Raw genomic sequence first — 17,526 nt, forward strand, 5'->3', positions numbered from 1 at the left:
TTATTATTATTATTATTATTATTATTATTATTATTATTATTATTATTATTATTTATTTAATCACTGCCTTGCCGCTTCCGATAAACTTTCGTGTAATACAACGTTTCATACAATGTTATACTTTCATTTTTTCAACTAATATACCTCTAAACTTGTCTATTTGCTTCGCATTACTTTACCTTTAGCCTACATTTTTGCATTTTAACAATTATACATTTATACATTTACTTCTGTGCATATTTGCTTTAATCATATAAATTAACTTGAATCTAAAAAAAATTCCAATTTCAGACTCCCCTCTCTAAAACTCAAAACTCCAGCTTATAAAATTTACTCTTTATTAAAGAATATTACCGTCTTTGTGAGGTTGGCATATCATTTTCCAGCAGATCAAAAATAAAAGGAAGTTCTTGTCGCAGTTCCTGATACTTTTTAATAGTTCTGGCGATTTTACCCAAAAAACAATCGATCGAAAAAATAATCTGCTAAGTTCCCGTAGCAGATCAAAAATAAAAAAGTTCTCGCATACAGTCGAGTACTGTAGTTCCTAATACTTTTTAGTGATAGTTCTGGTAATTTTTGCAAAAAAATCCATTGAAAAAATTATCTGCTATTTTTCCATAACATAGGGCCGATATCACAGTCTCCGATTAACGTGATCCTTCTGATTAAACTCACTCTGCATCTCTTTCTAACTGTCCCCCTAGAAAGAGACGAAGAGTGAGCTTAATCGGAGGATCACGTTAATCGGAGACTGTGATATCGGCCCATAGAGTGAGATGCCGACGAAATCTAGGAGTTCCGATTTGTATAAAACATTTTTCGAATAGTTCTGAACATACTGAAGCATTTTCTAAAAAGTTCCCGGCACTAGCAATGTTACATGATTTTTTTATAAACTAATACCGCCCGAAAGCCGAGTATTTAGAGAGAATAGAGTGATATGCTGTACGAAATGTCAGAGTTCTAGTTTATGTAAAATATTTTTCGAATAGTTCTGAACATATTGAAGCATTTTCTAAAGAGTTCCCGACACTAGCAATGTTGTATGATTTTTTAATAAATTTATATTGCCCGAGCGCCGCGTACTTAGAGAGAACAGAGTGATATGCTGTGTAGAATCTCGGAGTTCCGGTTTATGTAAAATATTTTTCGAATAGTTCTGAACATACTGAAGCATTTTCTAAAAAGTTCCCGACACTAGCAATGTTGTATGATTTTTTAATAAATTTATATTGCCCGAGCGCCGCGTACTTAGAGAGAATAGAGTGATATTTTGTGCAAAATGTTGGAGTTCCGGTTTATCTAAAATATTTTTCGAATAGTTCTGAACATATTTCTGCATTTTCTAAAAAGTTTCCTGCACTAACAATATTGTATAATCTTTTAATAAATTTATATCGTTCGAGCGCCGCGTTATATATCTCAGTGGTCGAATTGGTACGATCTTCACGGAATGAAGAAAGTTTCAGGTTCGAACTCTGGCTGAGGTAATATTTTTCGCAATGATTTCTTTACAGTTATTTAGATGCATAATAGCATCAAAAATTAAATCAAATCGATTTAACTAAGGGATGTAAGGGGGAAGGATTTTACTACTCCAACCGGAGCTGTGTTTCAAGTCTGACAAATCTAGTCGGCACGCAGTCAAAGGTTGGAAAATATGTAAAATAAAAATATAAATAAAACTTTCGCGCATCATTTACCGCGCTGGTTCTTAGTTAGCCCGGTTTATTCGTACGGATTTTCAATTGGAACCTATACTTCGAATTTTTAGAAAATGCTTCAGTATGTTCAGAACTATTCGAAAAATGTTTTATATAAATCGGAACTCCGAGATTTCGTCGGCATCTCACTCTATGCTATGGAAAACTAGCAGATAATTTTTTCAATGGATTTTTTTGGCAAAATTACCAAAACTATCACTAAAAAGTATGAGGAACTATAGAACTCAACTATATGCGAGAAGAACTCTTTTTTATTTTTGATCTGCTAGAAAATGATCTGCTACGGGAAGTTAGCAGATCATTTTTTCGATCGACTATTTTTTAGGTAAAATCACCAGAACTATTACTTAAAAAGTATCAGGAACTATAGAACTCGACTGCATGCGACAAGAACTCTCTTTTATTTTTGATCTGCTGGAAAATGATATGCCAACTTCACCAACATTTCTTAGCCTCTCTTAATTGTTCTGTCACTTGTATGTACAGACTCTTCTACTTCTTTTCTATTAATTTTCTTATTATTTCTCTTTTTTATATCCTAGAATCCTCGTCCTCTGCTTTTGCCTCTTCTTCCTTCTTTGCTTTTTCCTTCACTATTCTTTTTATAGCTTCCAGTCCTTGCTCCTTGTCTCCCAGACTCTCATCAGTTTATATACCTTATCTCTTTAAGTGTCGTATATAAATATATCCGATTAAAATTCCACCACACAAACACAATGATTCTATCGCTCGCAAGTTATTATTTACTGAATTGACGGAGAGAAACGCGGTAAGCGGTTTTAAGCGGTTTGACACCTCCTTTTAACGTAACGATTGTCTTCTTACAGTATGCGATCAGAAGTGCGAGAATAGAGCTTGCGACGATACAGGAGAATGTTGTCATCCGTTCTGCCTGGGTGGATGCACGGGACCGACGGCCAGTGATTGCATTGTTTGCAGAAACGTAGTAGTGAACGAGGAGTGCAAAGACCGTTGCCCGGCGGGCAAATTCGAGTTCATGAATCGGCGTTGCATTGAGGAGCAGGAATGTCGTCAGATGCTGAAGCCGCGCGAGGCGTCGGATAATGTGAAGCTGCGCCCATACAGGCCGTTCGACACTAGATGCGTGATGGAGTGCCCGGTGGGTTATATGGAGGGCGAGGAGCATGGCAATCCGACCTGCAAAGAGTGTGTAGGTCGATCGTGTCGGAAGGAATGCTCTGGGGCGAACGTGGACAACATCGCTTCGGCACAAAAATTACGCGGGTGTACGCACATCGCAGGTAGCCTCGAGATACAGATACGCGGTGGCAAGAACATCGTAAAGGAACTCGAGGACAGTCTAAGCACGATCGAGGAGATAGACGGCTATTTGAAGATCGTCCGCAGCTTCCCGCTGATATCTCTAAACTTTCTGAAGAATCTGCGCGTGATACGCGGTAACCAACTCGAGAACAACAAGTACAGTCTCGCCGTGCTCGATAATCAGAATCTTCAGGAGCTCTGGGATTGGAACACGCATCCAAACATCACTATCATGTCCCAGAAAGGTCCCGCTAAGCTCTTCTTTCATTTCAACCCGAAATTGTGTCTGCACGAGATCGAAAAGTTGCGGGAGAAGGCCAAGTTGGAAGAATTCACTGATCACGATGTGGCATCCAGCAGCAACGGAGACAAGGTCGCTTGTAACGTCACCGAGCTAAAGACTAAGGTCACCAAGAAATCATCTAGGGGAGCTATTATCGAGTGGAAGGCCTTTACGCACCACGATACCAGGTCCCTTTTGGGTTACGTTGTTTACTTCATCGAAGCACCTAATCAGAACATAACAATGTATGATGGCCGCGATGCTTGCGGCGGTGATGGCTGGCGGGTGGAGGACGTTTCCGCTGAGAGCACGACGCCGCAGTCTCACAACGGCACGGAATCACAAGAGCCTGTCTATCACACTCACATACTGACTCTGCTGAAGCCATATACTCAGTATGCTTATTACGTTAAGACTTACACCATAGCCACGGAAAAGTCAGGCGCGCAGAGTAAAGTCAAGTACTTTACGACGCTGCCGGATGCGCCTAGTTCGCCCAGAGCCTTATCGACTTGGAGTAATTCTAGCAATGAACTGGTGATATCCTGGTTTCCGCCGCTACACAAAAATGGAAATTTAACACATTATCGAATTGTCGGTCGATGGGAGCCCGATGATCCGAATTTCATCGACCAGAGGAATTACTGCGATGAACGTAATTCAAATCACTTTATTTTTTCAATATAGTAATATAATATAAAGAAAATTTTTCTTTTATATAAGTATTAGTTACGTTGTTCAATAAAAAATGACATTTTCGAGCACGAAAACGAGGATAACGTTTCCCGTAGTTTTTTGATAGAGTAATTTTGTAAAATAAAATCGTCTTTAGCGCCCAAAAAACTACACAAAACGATTTTTTTGTTGAACAATGATTTCACGATTGTTACAATTAATATAAGTGCGTTAAACTTTTTGATTACGTGATATATTTTTGTGGAAAATAAAGTTAATTAATTAATTATTAATAAATTGTTACTACTTTCAGCTATGCCGTTACCTGAAGCAAAAGCACCAGAGGAAGTCATAGCGGAGGAAGAAAAGAAGCATACTGAACTAGAGAAGGAGTTTACAAAATCCGATTCGTGCGTCTGTACAGATCGTGAAATGGATCAGTCGATGCGTGAGAAAGAAGTTTCCAGTTCGATCGCCTTTGAGAACGCGTTACATAATCAAGTTTATGTAAAACGAATGTCTAACGCGCGTAGAAGGCGCCACACTAGTGAAATGTTAGTCGCGGCGGATCTAGCCAAAGAGTCTGCATACGAACAGGTAAAATTTCAGATTCGCTGAAATCAATAACGTTTATTAGCTATGAACAAACCAATATAAAAATGAAGAAATAAATTGCGTACTGGACTTTATTTACTTATGTACTTTACTTATTTATTTATTTATATTTACAAGTAACATTTTAAAGACCATTATTCCTGTATTTTATATCATGCGTAAATTGATTAAGAGATTAACTTCGATAGAAATAATAGTAAAAATATCAGTACGAAATGAGTCAATAATAGCATTTGATGGACTGCATTTAATTACGCATGTATTTTACATTGTTTAAAATTGAATATGATTCTCGATATGTTATGTTCAGGATAGAGAAAGCACTAACAATAAAGTGGAGAATGGTACAGTCACTATATTCGAACGATTAATACCCAGCACGAATCTTACTTTCGTCATGAGAAATCTCCGGCACTTTGCTGCGTACAATATTGAGGTTCAAGCTTGCCGGGAACGAATTGAGAATGATATAAATGATAAGAATAAAAATTGCTCGACGAAAAGTATGAAAACCTACCGTACGTTAGCGATGGAGAGCGCAGACAATATTCCACCGGACACCTTTAAATTGAAGTATTCTGGCGAGAATAACAGTCTCACTATTACATTATCTTGGGATGAACCACCTCAACCCAATGGCCTAATAGTCACGTATCAGATCGAGTATAAAAGAGTTGATATTAAAAATGTGAGTAATATACTTTTTAGTTTCTATTTATTAAGCAAGATTACTGCAAACAGGTATGTTTTCGATGAGAAAAAGGGAAGAATTTGATAAAAAAATATTTAAAAAAAAAGGATCTTTTGGGGAGAAAAAAGATAATTTTTAATTCAGAGTTTATCTTGTATATATTGTTGTAATATAAGCTTTTTCTATATTGTACAGATAAAAGCAACGGTGGTATGCATTACAAGACGCGATTTTGCCAATATGGGCAACTCGTATGTCTTGAAGGAACTTTCTACTGGAAATTATTCCGTAAAAGTACGAGCTACGAGCTTAGCTGGAAATGGCGCATATACCGAAGTAAAATATTTTTATATACCGGAATATGGCACGTTCAGTACATTTTGGATTTTCTTTTGGTCGATATTGGGCTTTATCATAATATTCAGTTTTTTGACAATATTCTACATATTTAAAAAAAGATCAATGCGAAATGTGCCCAGTATGAGGCTTATTGCGACAGTGAATCCAGAATATGTGAGCACGAGTTACGTACCGGACGAGTGGGAGGTGTCCAGAAAGAACATTCAATTATTACGAGAATTAGGGAATGGTTCTTTTGGCATGGTATACGAAGGATTGGCCAAGGATGTCGTAAAAGGCAAACCGGAAGTGCGGTGCGCCGTGAAAACTGTAAATGAAAACGCAACCGACCGTGAACGGATAGAGTTCCTTAACGAAGCGTCCGTCATGAAGTAAGAGAAATTAATTACTTCCTCTCTAGTAATATTATATTTTTCTATCTGAATTCTAATTTATTATAATTTTCTCGTTGAAGGGCTTTTGACACACATCACGTTGTCAGACTACTGGGCGTAGTGTCACAAGGTCAACCTACATTGGTAGTTATGGAACTGATGGTGAATGGCGATTTGAAGACGTATTTGAGAAGTCATCGACCGGACGTATGCGAGAACTCCAAATATCCTCCGACATTGAGAGATATCTTGCAAATGGCAGTCGAAATTGCGGACGGCATGTCTTATCTCTCCGCGAAGAAATTTGTTCACAGAGATTTGGCTGCTCGCAATTGTATGGTAGCCGAAGATCTTACTGTAAAGATCGGCGACTTTGGCATGACAAGAGACATATATGAAACTGATTATTATCGAAAAGGCTCCAAGGGGCTGCTACCAGTCAGATGGATGGCACCAGAAAGTTTGAAAGACGGTGTATTTACCAGTTTTTCTGACGTTTGGAGTTACGGAGTTGTTCTATGGGAAATGGTAACGCTAGCTTCACAACCATATCAAGGCTTGTCAAATGATCAGGTGAATACAAATTCTGCAACAAAATCGCCTTCGGTTATTACATTATACGTTTCTCTAAATTATTGTATGTTTTTTAGGTATTGCGTTATGTAATTGAAGGAGGAGTTATGGAACGACCGGAAAATTGTCCCGACTCACTGTATAATTTAATGAGACGTACCTGGAATCATAGAGCCACGAGAAGACCTACCTTTATAGACATCGAGACGCTGTTATTGCAAGAAGTTAGTATAGAAGATTTTGAGAATGTTAGCTTTTATCATAGCCCGGAAGGAATCGAAGCTCGAAATCAAAATAATTCGCATTCACCACAAAATGACCAGTAAGTATATAATCTTATATCAATTAATATAATAATTTGCATATTTGAATGATTAAATGTGTGTAATTTTATTATTTAATTTAAACAGAGATCTAGAAATGGTTGCTCTACAAGATTTGCGGGAGGAAGAAATCGAGGGAGAAGAAGATTCACCACTACGTCAAGACTTTGGTGATTTTGCAAGTTTTGAGCCTTGCAGTATTAAAAATAACTTAAGTCCACGATATGGAGCAGATTCGTATGGCGAAACCTCAAAAGCTATTTCCAATTTCCATGACATGAATTCTACAAAAGTACCCAAAGCTGGATTCGATGAATTTGGTATCTCTGGAGATTCGCTCGTATCTAGTAAGGACACGTTAAACTCGCCTTTTGTAGACGGCAGCCTTAAATCAGTCAGAAGCTCGCCTTTTATATATAAGAAAAGTACTTCCCGCAGTAACGTAAGTCAAGGTTCTCTAGGGAAGCCTGGAAGTCCACAAAGCTTAGTTAAGCGAAATTTTCTCGATAGCCCAAATCCGTCTACGTTTCGGGACGATCCCGATTACGAAAATAGAAGTCCTGAAATCATGTCAGGCATCGACAAAAAGGAGATTACTTCTTTACATGTAGAATTTCCATCAGTGGACGTTATGGATATTCAGATCAATGGTGACAAAACGGAAAACAACAAGCACACAGGCGACTATATGAACAAATCGGAAACATTGAATAACGGTTACATCGGTAATACGGCTACGTAGCTTCGCTGTACAAAATTTTATCACTTGGAGTGAATTGGATATGAGTATTCCAACAAAAAGGCAGTGTCTGTGCCAAATTTATGAGCGTATTGGATTATCGTTTTGAAAGGATTACATTGAGCAGTGTTTTCTGTATATGAAAGGGATGTTAGTGTGTTCTAGCTAACATACGAGTTATACTCATAAGTCTATATTTTAAACGTCTAGACGTCTAACTAAGAGTACAGGTCCTAACAAACAAATGGAGTTTCCTTATACGGGTGTTACCATGTCTTAATTCCGTCTCTCTAAATGTAATTAATATTGCTACGCGTGTACAGCTAATTATATATTTGTTGCGCTGCGATGCATGTTGGAAACGAGCAGCGAATATATTTATATCAGATACTGTCTTTTTGAAGTTGTCGCTGTAGTATATGTTAATATGGAGAGTTTACTTTACACTAAAGACGCCGTTATTGTGGAGTTATTATAGACAGTTGCGATTTAAGTAAAAAATCTTGAAATTGAACCGCTGAAGCATGGCGGTTGTCCATCGGCAATGCACATTATTATATCTACTGACAAGCATGTAGTAACTTCTCTCCCTATTAATTATCTAGCGTGTATCGAAGAATTAAGCAGGTTTATTATTTAAATCATAGACTTTCTGTTTCGTTTTCAGTCGCAAGATACGCTTTTTGCGCAATTTCTGCTGTAACTATATTGTATAGCATTGGTTTATTTTTTCTCCGAGTTTATAGTAAATATGGTACACCAAAGTGGCAATTAGGTCGACTACCGCGTTGGTACGACATTTTGTTCACAGCAAAAAGACCACCTTTTATAAATTTTGTGAATTACGCCTAGTCGCCACTTTGCATGATTTTAAGCTTTGAACTCGTATAGTGATATAGATATGTTGGAAAGTATGTGTGTAGAGGGGGTGATTCAGAATAAGTGTATGGACTTAGCAAATATATCGCGTTCCTCTAATTTATAAAGTTCTATTATATTTATGTTTTCTACTATTGTTTTAATATTTTTGACTTTATTGTATCAGTTAATCTAAGAGTTCTGAATCCACCAATTGTTCGATACATAGTAGGAGAATTAGAGAGTAAGGATCCTTTTTTTTAAATTGAAAGGCTTTTTTCAGTAGCGACCGTACAATTAATGAGCATTTGCGATATAATTTGCAAAAAGTTCATAGCTTTTATTTTAATCTTTTTATATTGTAATTATGATGAAATCTTAAATGAAAACAATTAGTGTCTAATCTTTAAATTTAATATTAATATTATAATTTAATTTCAAAATTCTGACACGATCAAATATTATAAAAGTACGTATTTTTCTCATTCTAGACAATCTCGCAAATATAGAGATCCAAAAAACAAAACGAAACAAAGCTATATGTATGTTTGAAAAGTTTCAGGGCTGAACAAATTAACGATCACAATAATATGTAAAAGAAATTCGACGTTCCGAAGGTGAACTTTGTTGAATCTGATGCGTTAGATATTTATATGAAATGAGCAATAAGTAATTCTGTCAAAATTTCTTTTAGTTGCTATTGTGCTTCTGAAATTTTCCTGACATACCTTGTACATATTGACATAGGCTATATGCTATGTACGTAACTGTACTATTTCGTGGAGCTGGCACATGAAATCGCATTTTGCCTCCTACAATATGCCTCTTGTAATATCTTCCAACGAGGAAGATACAGCATATTTTTCATTGCGAACCAATACCACTTTTCGACTGAAAGTTGACATATTCCGCAAAGATTCACCGTGCAATCTACAGTCATGAATTTATAGTCTCCATATCGTGCAATAGGATCATCCACAGTATTTATACACCGTAAACGGCTACAACAGTCCGCGGCGTAAGATATCGCTCTTATCGTTTCTGCGTTGCTCCACGAAATAAACTATGAAATTCAGAGGCATACACCATGCTTTTGAGTAGAGACGAGAGAACGTAGACTGTCTTAGAGCCCAGTGAGAAACAAGATTGACGACGGACGAGAAAAGGTTGAACCCGTGTAATCGTTACAGTCGCGAGATAAATAATATTGGATGAATCCTAATGAAATGAGGAAAGAGTTATTGTACGAGCAACGCAACGTAATGCAGTTGAGTCTAGACATAACGAGCCTCTAACACAAGACTGATTAGCTAATCCCACTATACATCCGTAATCTCTCAGTAAGTTAAAGATGCAAGACAAAATGGTAGAAGTTCCAGACTGTTCCATATCCGCAAACACACCCTCCTTTTGATGATTTATTTCGTTCTTACACTGCGCATTCGTTTGAAGGTATATTTAGTCCACTACGAGATTTATTAGTGCGATCCACGGTTGTTCCTACAACGTCGCGCGCATACGACCCATGCCACTTTGATTCGATGATTGCTCAGAGCAAATGCGGTAAAACAATATATGGGGTATCTGAAATCATTGTATAATTTTTCACAGATTTCTTGATGAAATTGCGTGTGATATTAATCTTTTGTCGATGCTATTTAGATGAATATTCCTCGTTGGAATCATTTAACTTTCAATATTTCGTACCCAATTTATTAAATGGTCACACAAAAATCAGATCTTTGTTAAAATAAAACACACAAGGTTTTTTCTTGTCATTTACACATACACACACATAATATCTAATAATATATATAAATAAAATTATTATTTTATAGTGCAATTCGAAATAAAAGAGTATAATTATATAATACATGTATACACGCTATGTTTTAGGCATTAAAATTTTATTTTATTATTTATTATATTTAAATGTAGCTCGCGCAAAATTTTTTCAAGTTTCTTCGGAACTAACCATTCAAAAACAGATCCCGAATTTATCAAAGCATTTTTTATTAAAAAAGAGTAACGTTTCAGTCTCAGGATACCCTATATATCAACGTGTAAAATACCAGTGACCTAATAGCAAATGTCTATTCCCAACATTTTGTAAAAATACATTGGATGTAAAGAAAAGACGCAGCGTCACAGCTTGTGTACAGACATAAGATGAAAAAATGTAATTAGATAACACGCGTAAAAAGCTCAATTTCTGTGTCACCACTATTTTTTTAAGAAGTATCCGCTATTCAACCCCTTTTCTTCTCCATCGCTTTTAGCGATTCCAGACTAACAATCACACGATTATCATACTCTTTTTTTTTTACACGCTCGGAAATTTTGTTCACTTCCAACGTGCCAAGCTAAGCGATGAGGCATTTATTTATCGGAATGCTGTTATCTCTGATTGCGAACGTATTCTGAACTTGACGAAATGATCGAATTTTATCGGGATATAGCGTACATAGAGCCTTGGATCACGGCGAACCTTTTTTGTCCTTCGCAACTCTGACGATTTCGTTTAACATAGACATATATTATACATAATCCGTTTATATATTATACATAATCCGTTTCTTCCTTTCAACTTTAACTTTTTTTTAAGCGGAATGCTTTGACGCGCAAAAACGCGCGTTTTGGAACGAAAGGTGGTAAAAATCTAAGTGCGCGTTAAATTCCCGGAGTTAAGCAGAGAAGGAACACGACTAACGACGGATTAATTATCGGCCGATGTATCGTAATAATAAGCCTCGCTCGTATTGTATCTAGTATAATAACAGACAAACGCAGTTAACGCTTAGACCATGTACATGTACTATATACGAAATAAGTATCGTAAGATTAACACGAAATGTTTCCTATATGGCCGCGAGTCTCCGTATTATAAGAACGGCGCGCGATCGCTAAAATTTAGGCCTATAGTTTAATAGCTCTGTAATATATTAGAGAGTAACTTGCAGATTTTAAGGTAGCACGTAATCATGTCTGGAAATCGTGTAACTATATAAAAGTGTGCAGAAAAGTGTGTGCCTGTGTTGACGTGCGTATCGATTGATTTGACAAGCGTGTGATCTGTTTAAACGTTATACGTAAATCACAAAGATTTGAGGGTGTCGGCCACGTGCCGATAGATCAATGTACATCTGTATCAATGTTGGAAAAGAATCGTGGAGTATCGGGCACGAGGCAGAGAAACGGCATTTACTTTATCGTTAAAAAACAAAAAAATTGAAGCGAGGCGCGAAGCCCCTGCGTCGCGCGAATAATCAAGTCCTCCGCTGATCTTAGACTGAAGCACATAACTCTAATCATCCTCGACGTCGAGAAACTCTGACATAGGATTACTCTATCTCGATCTGTTAATTTATTTGTATTTATGCTGTGTAAACGAGCGCAGACGAGTTTAGCGCAAACGCAATTTTGAGACGCTATCGATTAGTTGATATTTAACGCACCTGTTGCAAATATATATGAGCATTACACGGCGACTCGATTCCTTTCGCATCCGACATAATCATGCCCTTCGTATTTCGAAACTTGTTACATCGATACCTCACGATAGAATTCGGGAGACGCATTGATTTTTTTTTTACATTAGGGAATATTTTGGTCCACGTTTTGCAACTCGATATTCTGTTATACACAATTCTTTTCTTACGGATAAATTTTTACGGTATATATCTAATAAAATAATCTTGCAGTAAAAAAAAGCCCTTATTATGAGGTTTCTTATTGTGACAGCAAAGATTTTACACCCACATGCTGTTTTTATTCAGATTATTCTTTTAATCTTAAACACCGTTCGCAATTCTGTTCACAATTCTTATCATTGCTATATTTATACAAATAATAGACGAGATCTTTGATACAATATCGTGTATATCTCATAGCGTTACATCAATATATTCTAATATATAATTTCAAACCATATTTATGTTCTACCATTCTTCATGTCACTTTACTATTTTTTCACTTTGCGAAATAAGTTACGCGACTGCTATAACTGCTCAATATTAGATTGCTCAAGTTCCGTGACAATGAGGTAATACCGTAAAATGAATAACATTACAATATAACAGAGTCCTTTTATTTTAACTGAATTCACACGAAACATTTTGTTCTATTTTATAGTCTGATTTTTGTCATAGATTTTATAGTACGATTTTACTTTCTATATAATAAGTTTTCAACATCACGTTAGTTTCATTCACAAAGATCACGTTAGTTTCATTTTAAAAAAAAGGAGTACAGATACGTTTATAAAACTAGCAACAAATAGTAGGACCGCGTTGCGGAGTTATCCAGGATAATTGCAATCTTTTATATGTTCTTTTTATAGATTTAGATATTTCAAAGAAGACGTCACTTCAAAAATCAGTTTATTTTTTATCAGAGTTATACGTGCTTTTTAACGACATGTCCAATCGTTCCTATTGTATGAACACATGAATACTATTATTTTTATTAGATCGTATTACACGACAGCTGGTGTATACACACACACACACACACACACATGTGTATATATATACATATATATATATATATATATACTGTTCCTGGTGGAAAAATGTTTCAGAATTTTTCATATTATTAATCAGAATTTCTAAAAAAATTTTCAGACTTTCTTAGAATTTTTAGAATTCTTCAGGCTTTTTTACGAATACGAATTGGAACGTTTTTCAGAAAAACTCAGACAAAATAATAATGAAATACTTCAGATTTTTCCCGCCAACACATCTTTGTAGAAATCTGAATAAATATGAGAAAATATATGTTATTTATCAGAAATTTTTATACACATGAATACTGAAATATTCCGAAAATCCTCATCCAATTATTTCTGAAAGTGGGTATCTGAAAAATTTTGTATTTTTTCAGAATTTTTCACAAGTCTCAATTCTTAAAAATTTTCTGAGAAAATATGAGAAATTTTTTCATCATTTAATTATATGTTTTCTGTGCTTATCGTAGAACTATCACTCACAGAACATGCGCGCTTATTCAAATAAGTGTGCGTAGGTACACTTCAATTGTTCATTGTGTTCAAGCAGTATTACGATAGTATATATCACAGATATTTATTTTTAACAATTTTACACAGAATATTTTGTGTTTATTTAAACGACAATATTATCGTTACCTTATTCAAATTATCGAAGATGAATGGTCACACGCTATATAATGCTCAAACTGTTAATTTGCAAACGCAATACAGGCAAAATTGTCCAGACCACAATTTGCTATCAGTTGTGATACAGATGTGCAAAGATTGTACATATATGTATACAAATTCGGAACGTTCCTTTTTTTTTATCTCCGTTTCTCGACGATGCTTTGCGCAACAACCTGTTTTGCGGATTCAGCCTGCAAATGCTTGTGCTTCAATCGATTTTTGGCTAAAGCACGCAAGTATGCGAACGAATTATATGGCGAGAGTGTTATGTGATGTTGGACTGTAAAGTGCGGATGAATGATGAACGGAAGTATGTTTATAAAAGTATGTTTTAAATAAAGTTAATGCACATATATTAGTCGACAAGACGCGTATGCGTTCGTATGCAAAGCTTCTCAATAAAAAAAAAGCGCGAATGTAAAAAAAAAGAAAAAACGAAGAAACGAAATACTCGTTTTCCACAGGTTTAATGCCGAAGAATATTTATCGTTAACATCGATCTCTATGGAGCTGATGTACGCTTGTGTCCTTCTGTTAATTATCATAGTCGTTAGATGGATTTATTCACCTCTGATGCAATGTTAACGCGTATAAATAAAATAATTACGTCCTCGTAAAAGGGCAGTAAAGGGATACCGAATCAAAGATTAGCCTATAATGTCTTGTAATAATCGCGTGCGTGATGCTGCGACCACGATACGCGATATACTTATCGTTTCACGATCAAGTGTTGTTCAGTTGCCGGTTTTGAAATACAGATCGATTAATATATCTATAATTAATATTATTTAATGTAAAGTGACATAGGTCGATTTTAACAGAGTTTCCAAGAGGCGCGGATTTACCATACCACTTTGAAAATGTGTGTAAGCAACCCGTGCGCTGTATGGAGGAATACACTTGAATACCATGCATATTACGAGGGCAAACCATTTGTATAGAGATTCTTTTGAGTGATGCACAAACGTTAGTGTATATTTTCCTTTTTGAACTTGAAGCAAACGCCACTGCCACGATGAAAGATAAACCTACGAGGAAAAAAAAAGATACATTATGAATGAAGCATGAGCGCGCAACATCAGTAATATCATCGAAATTGGATCCTCGTCTCGCGTGATTCGCGTCATCTTTAAATCCTTCATTATTCTACGATAATACGACGTGTCGTGCATAATCGCTTGTATACTTGTAATTTTGCGCGTCGCCATGTAACGTCATCAAACGCATTACACGGAAATTTAAATGATTCCTCGCTGTACGGCGCGACGACGATAGCGTAGCAGATAATTGGGTGTTTTAGCGCACTAACAAATTAGCAAGGCATCATTTCTTTCTAGATTAAGGATAATTTTTTTGTTGCGCGCGCGAATAGTGCGACGATTTTCTGTTTATCTTTTTTAAGTCACGTCTTTTAGCGCCACACGAACGTGTGTACGGGGGATGTAAAATGATGATGAAACATTCGTGCGGACGAAGAGCACGAGAACCGAAGTCACCTCGGCCTTGGTAACGAGAGCCGATGGTTACCAGGCACAACCGTTGCTGCGGATAGTCGTAGATGTAAACATTTAATTTGTAACATCATTGTAAGAGTATAGGACCGCGCTATGGAGGGGCGACGATTTCTCGTATGTCACTGTATATCTTTAACTGTCTCTTCCCCCTCCTGTGTCGCGGCATCCCCTCGAAGGTATTGATGTGCCCGCGCCCGGGGCAATGCTTGACAAATTTAGATATATCCGATTATCTTTACATTAAAAAATGTATTCACTATTATTAACTATATGATACGCGCTGTACGCAGAGGAAGAGAAACAAACTTTATTTACCAAATACCAGTTTTTTAATAAAAAATCTTTTTGTGAAGGAAAAACATCGAACGCCTGTTACGCAGTTGAAAAATTCGTGTTAAATTTAACATATATTGCATGTCCCAAATGGTCCACTCAAAGTTTTTTTTATTAATTTCACACAATATGGATATGTCAAACGATGGCACTAATAATACATATACTATATATGTTACTATTTCAACACAAAATGAATGCGATCTTCGTTGTACTTTGAAGTTAATTTTGTGTAAAATTAACATAAAATAAGAAAATAGAATTTGAAGATTTAAATAGTTTGTTTTTATAATCATGTTCTATATCTTCTTATTAACTATGTTTAATTTTTTAAAACGTTTATCATATTTAACTTTTTATTTGGCGCAAATTTCTGATTTATATGATTAATACTTTTTTTGAAAAACATTTTTGACATTTTTAAAATTATTAAATATTATTATAACACGTATTATTACAATATTACAATAATTATTATTCACCTAAACATTCTTTTTATGGAAATAAACACAATTTATATTACAATACACAATTATTTTATATTTTTGATTGGATATTTTAAAATAATTTTGTACAATACATTTTTAAAATATATAACAGTTTTTTATATTGACGTATGCACTTGGCAACTTGTTTTACCTTTCTTTTAAAAGGTAATTTTTTAATAATATCCTTTTATTCAGTATGTTATACAAATATACAAGATACATGTAAAAAAAACTGGTAAATGTTTAGTATAACGCTCTCCTCTCCGATTTTCTTAAAACTTTGTAAAATTGTTTATTTCTGTGTGTAAAAAACATTCTGAGAAGGAAAATCGTCGCTTAGGTCTCGTTTTTTTTAAATTTAATTTCAAAGTTTTGATGTCGGTAAGGTAGGAAAATGATAATTTACGTTTTTAAAGTACTGCGCAACTTCATTTGAAGGTCACGTGACAACTGTCTACTAATTAAATACAAAATATCTGCTTAAAACATGTGTGTGCCCTACTTTAACGAAAATCCGAGCGAAAATCATAACTTTTATAAAGCAGTGGATACACACGTGTGTGCCTTGTTTTAACGAAAATCACAACTTCTATAAAGCAAGGCATACATACGTGTGTGTGTGTGTGTGTGTGTGTGTGCCCTGCTTTAACGAAAATCACAACTTCTATAAAGCAGGGGATACACACGTGTATTTAGCGCCCTGCTTTAACGAAAATTACAACTTCTATAAAGCAGGGCATACTCACGTGTGTTTGTGCCCTGCTTTAACGAAAATCACAACTTCTATAAAGCAGTGCATACACACGTGTGTGTGTGCAGTGCTTTAACGAAAATCACAATTTATCAATTTATCAATTTTGGCCACTACAGTATTTCACAACCATAAAATTTTAACCTAAATGGCACCGTTAATGAGTATGCGGACAACTTAATTTGTGAATATAGTAACAAATAAAGTTGCGCAATATTTTAAAAACGTAAATTATCATTTTCCTACCTTACCGACATCAAAACTTTGAAATTAAATTTAAAAAAAACGAGACCTGAGCGACGATTTTCCTTCTCAGAATGTTTTTTACACACAGAAATAAACAATTTTACAAAGTTGTAAGAAAATCGGAGGGGAGAGCGTTATACTAAACATTTACCAAAAAACTAATCTAACTTATTGTTAGAAGACTTGTTAGAGCTTCTATTAAGTCCCGGTCTACAATAGGTATTTTAAGTCATAAGAAATAGTTCAATCACAGTTCAATTTGAAGAGAATAATTGATTGTGATCGATCAATTTCTTAGGGCTTAAGACTTAAAAACGCCTATTGTAGACTGAGACTAATTGTTAGACTGCTGCCATCAGACTGGTGAAAACATTCTCAAGACTCAAGACGCCGAAGTTGTACATGTCACAGATCTTACATATTTATTCTCATTATTTATCATTTCTTTATGCAATTATATTACGTGTATTTAAGGGGATGCTGGAGACAGGTCTGTTTTACCACGAAATTTTCAGA

At 35.5% G+C, this 17,526-nt stretch overlaps 1 protein-coding gene across 3 annotated transcripts in view; it reads left to right on the forward strand.

The window, feature by feature from the left end:
• Positions 1 to 10,352, forward strand: part of LOC112457197 (insulin-like receptor) — a 57,890-nt gene extending 47,538 nt beyond the window's left edge. For 2 of the 3 annotated variants that reach the window (XM_025020121.1, XM_025020122.1), the window contains exons 6-12: positions 2,555 to 3,949; positions 4,283 to 4,566; positions 4,895 to 5,272; positions 5,471 to 6,006; positions 6,090 to 6,582; positions 6,660 to 6,904; positions 6,993 to 7,647. In XM_025020121.1, coding sequence (XP_024875889.1) covers positions 2,555 to 3,949; positions 4,283 to 4,566; positions 4,895 to 5,272; positions 5,471 to 6,006; positions 6,090 to 6,582; positions 6,660 to 6,904; positions 6,993 to 7,647 — 3,986 coding nt within the window. Of the gene's footprint in view, positions 1 to 2,554; positions 3,950 to 4,282; positions 4,567 to 4,894; positions 5,273 to 5,470; positions 6,007 to 6,089; positions 6,583 to 6,659; positions 6,905 to 6,992 lie in introns of all 3 variants that reach the window. The other variant, XM_025020123.1, reaches the window with a different exon arrangement.
• The last annotated feature ends 7,174 nt before the right edge of the window (positions 10,353 to 17,526 follow it).

The sequence above is a fragment of the Temnothorax curvispinosus genome, unplaced genomic scaffold (assembly GCF_003070985.1).
Source record: "Temnothorax curvispinosus isolate PA1 unplaced genomic scaffold, ASM307098v1 QBEX01007608.1, whole genome shotgun sequence".
In the NCBI taxonomy this organism is placed as follows: Eukaryota; Metazoa; Arthropoda; class Insecta; order Hymenoptera; family Formicidae; genus Temnothorax; species Temnothorax curvispinosus.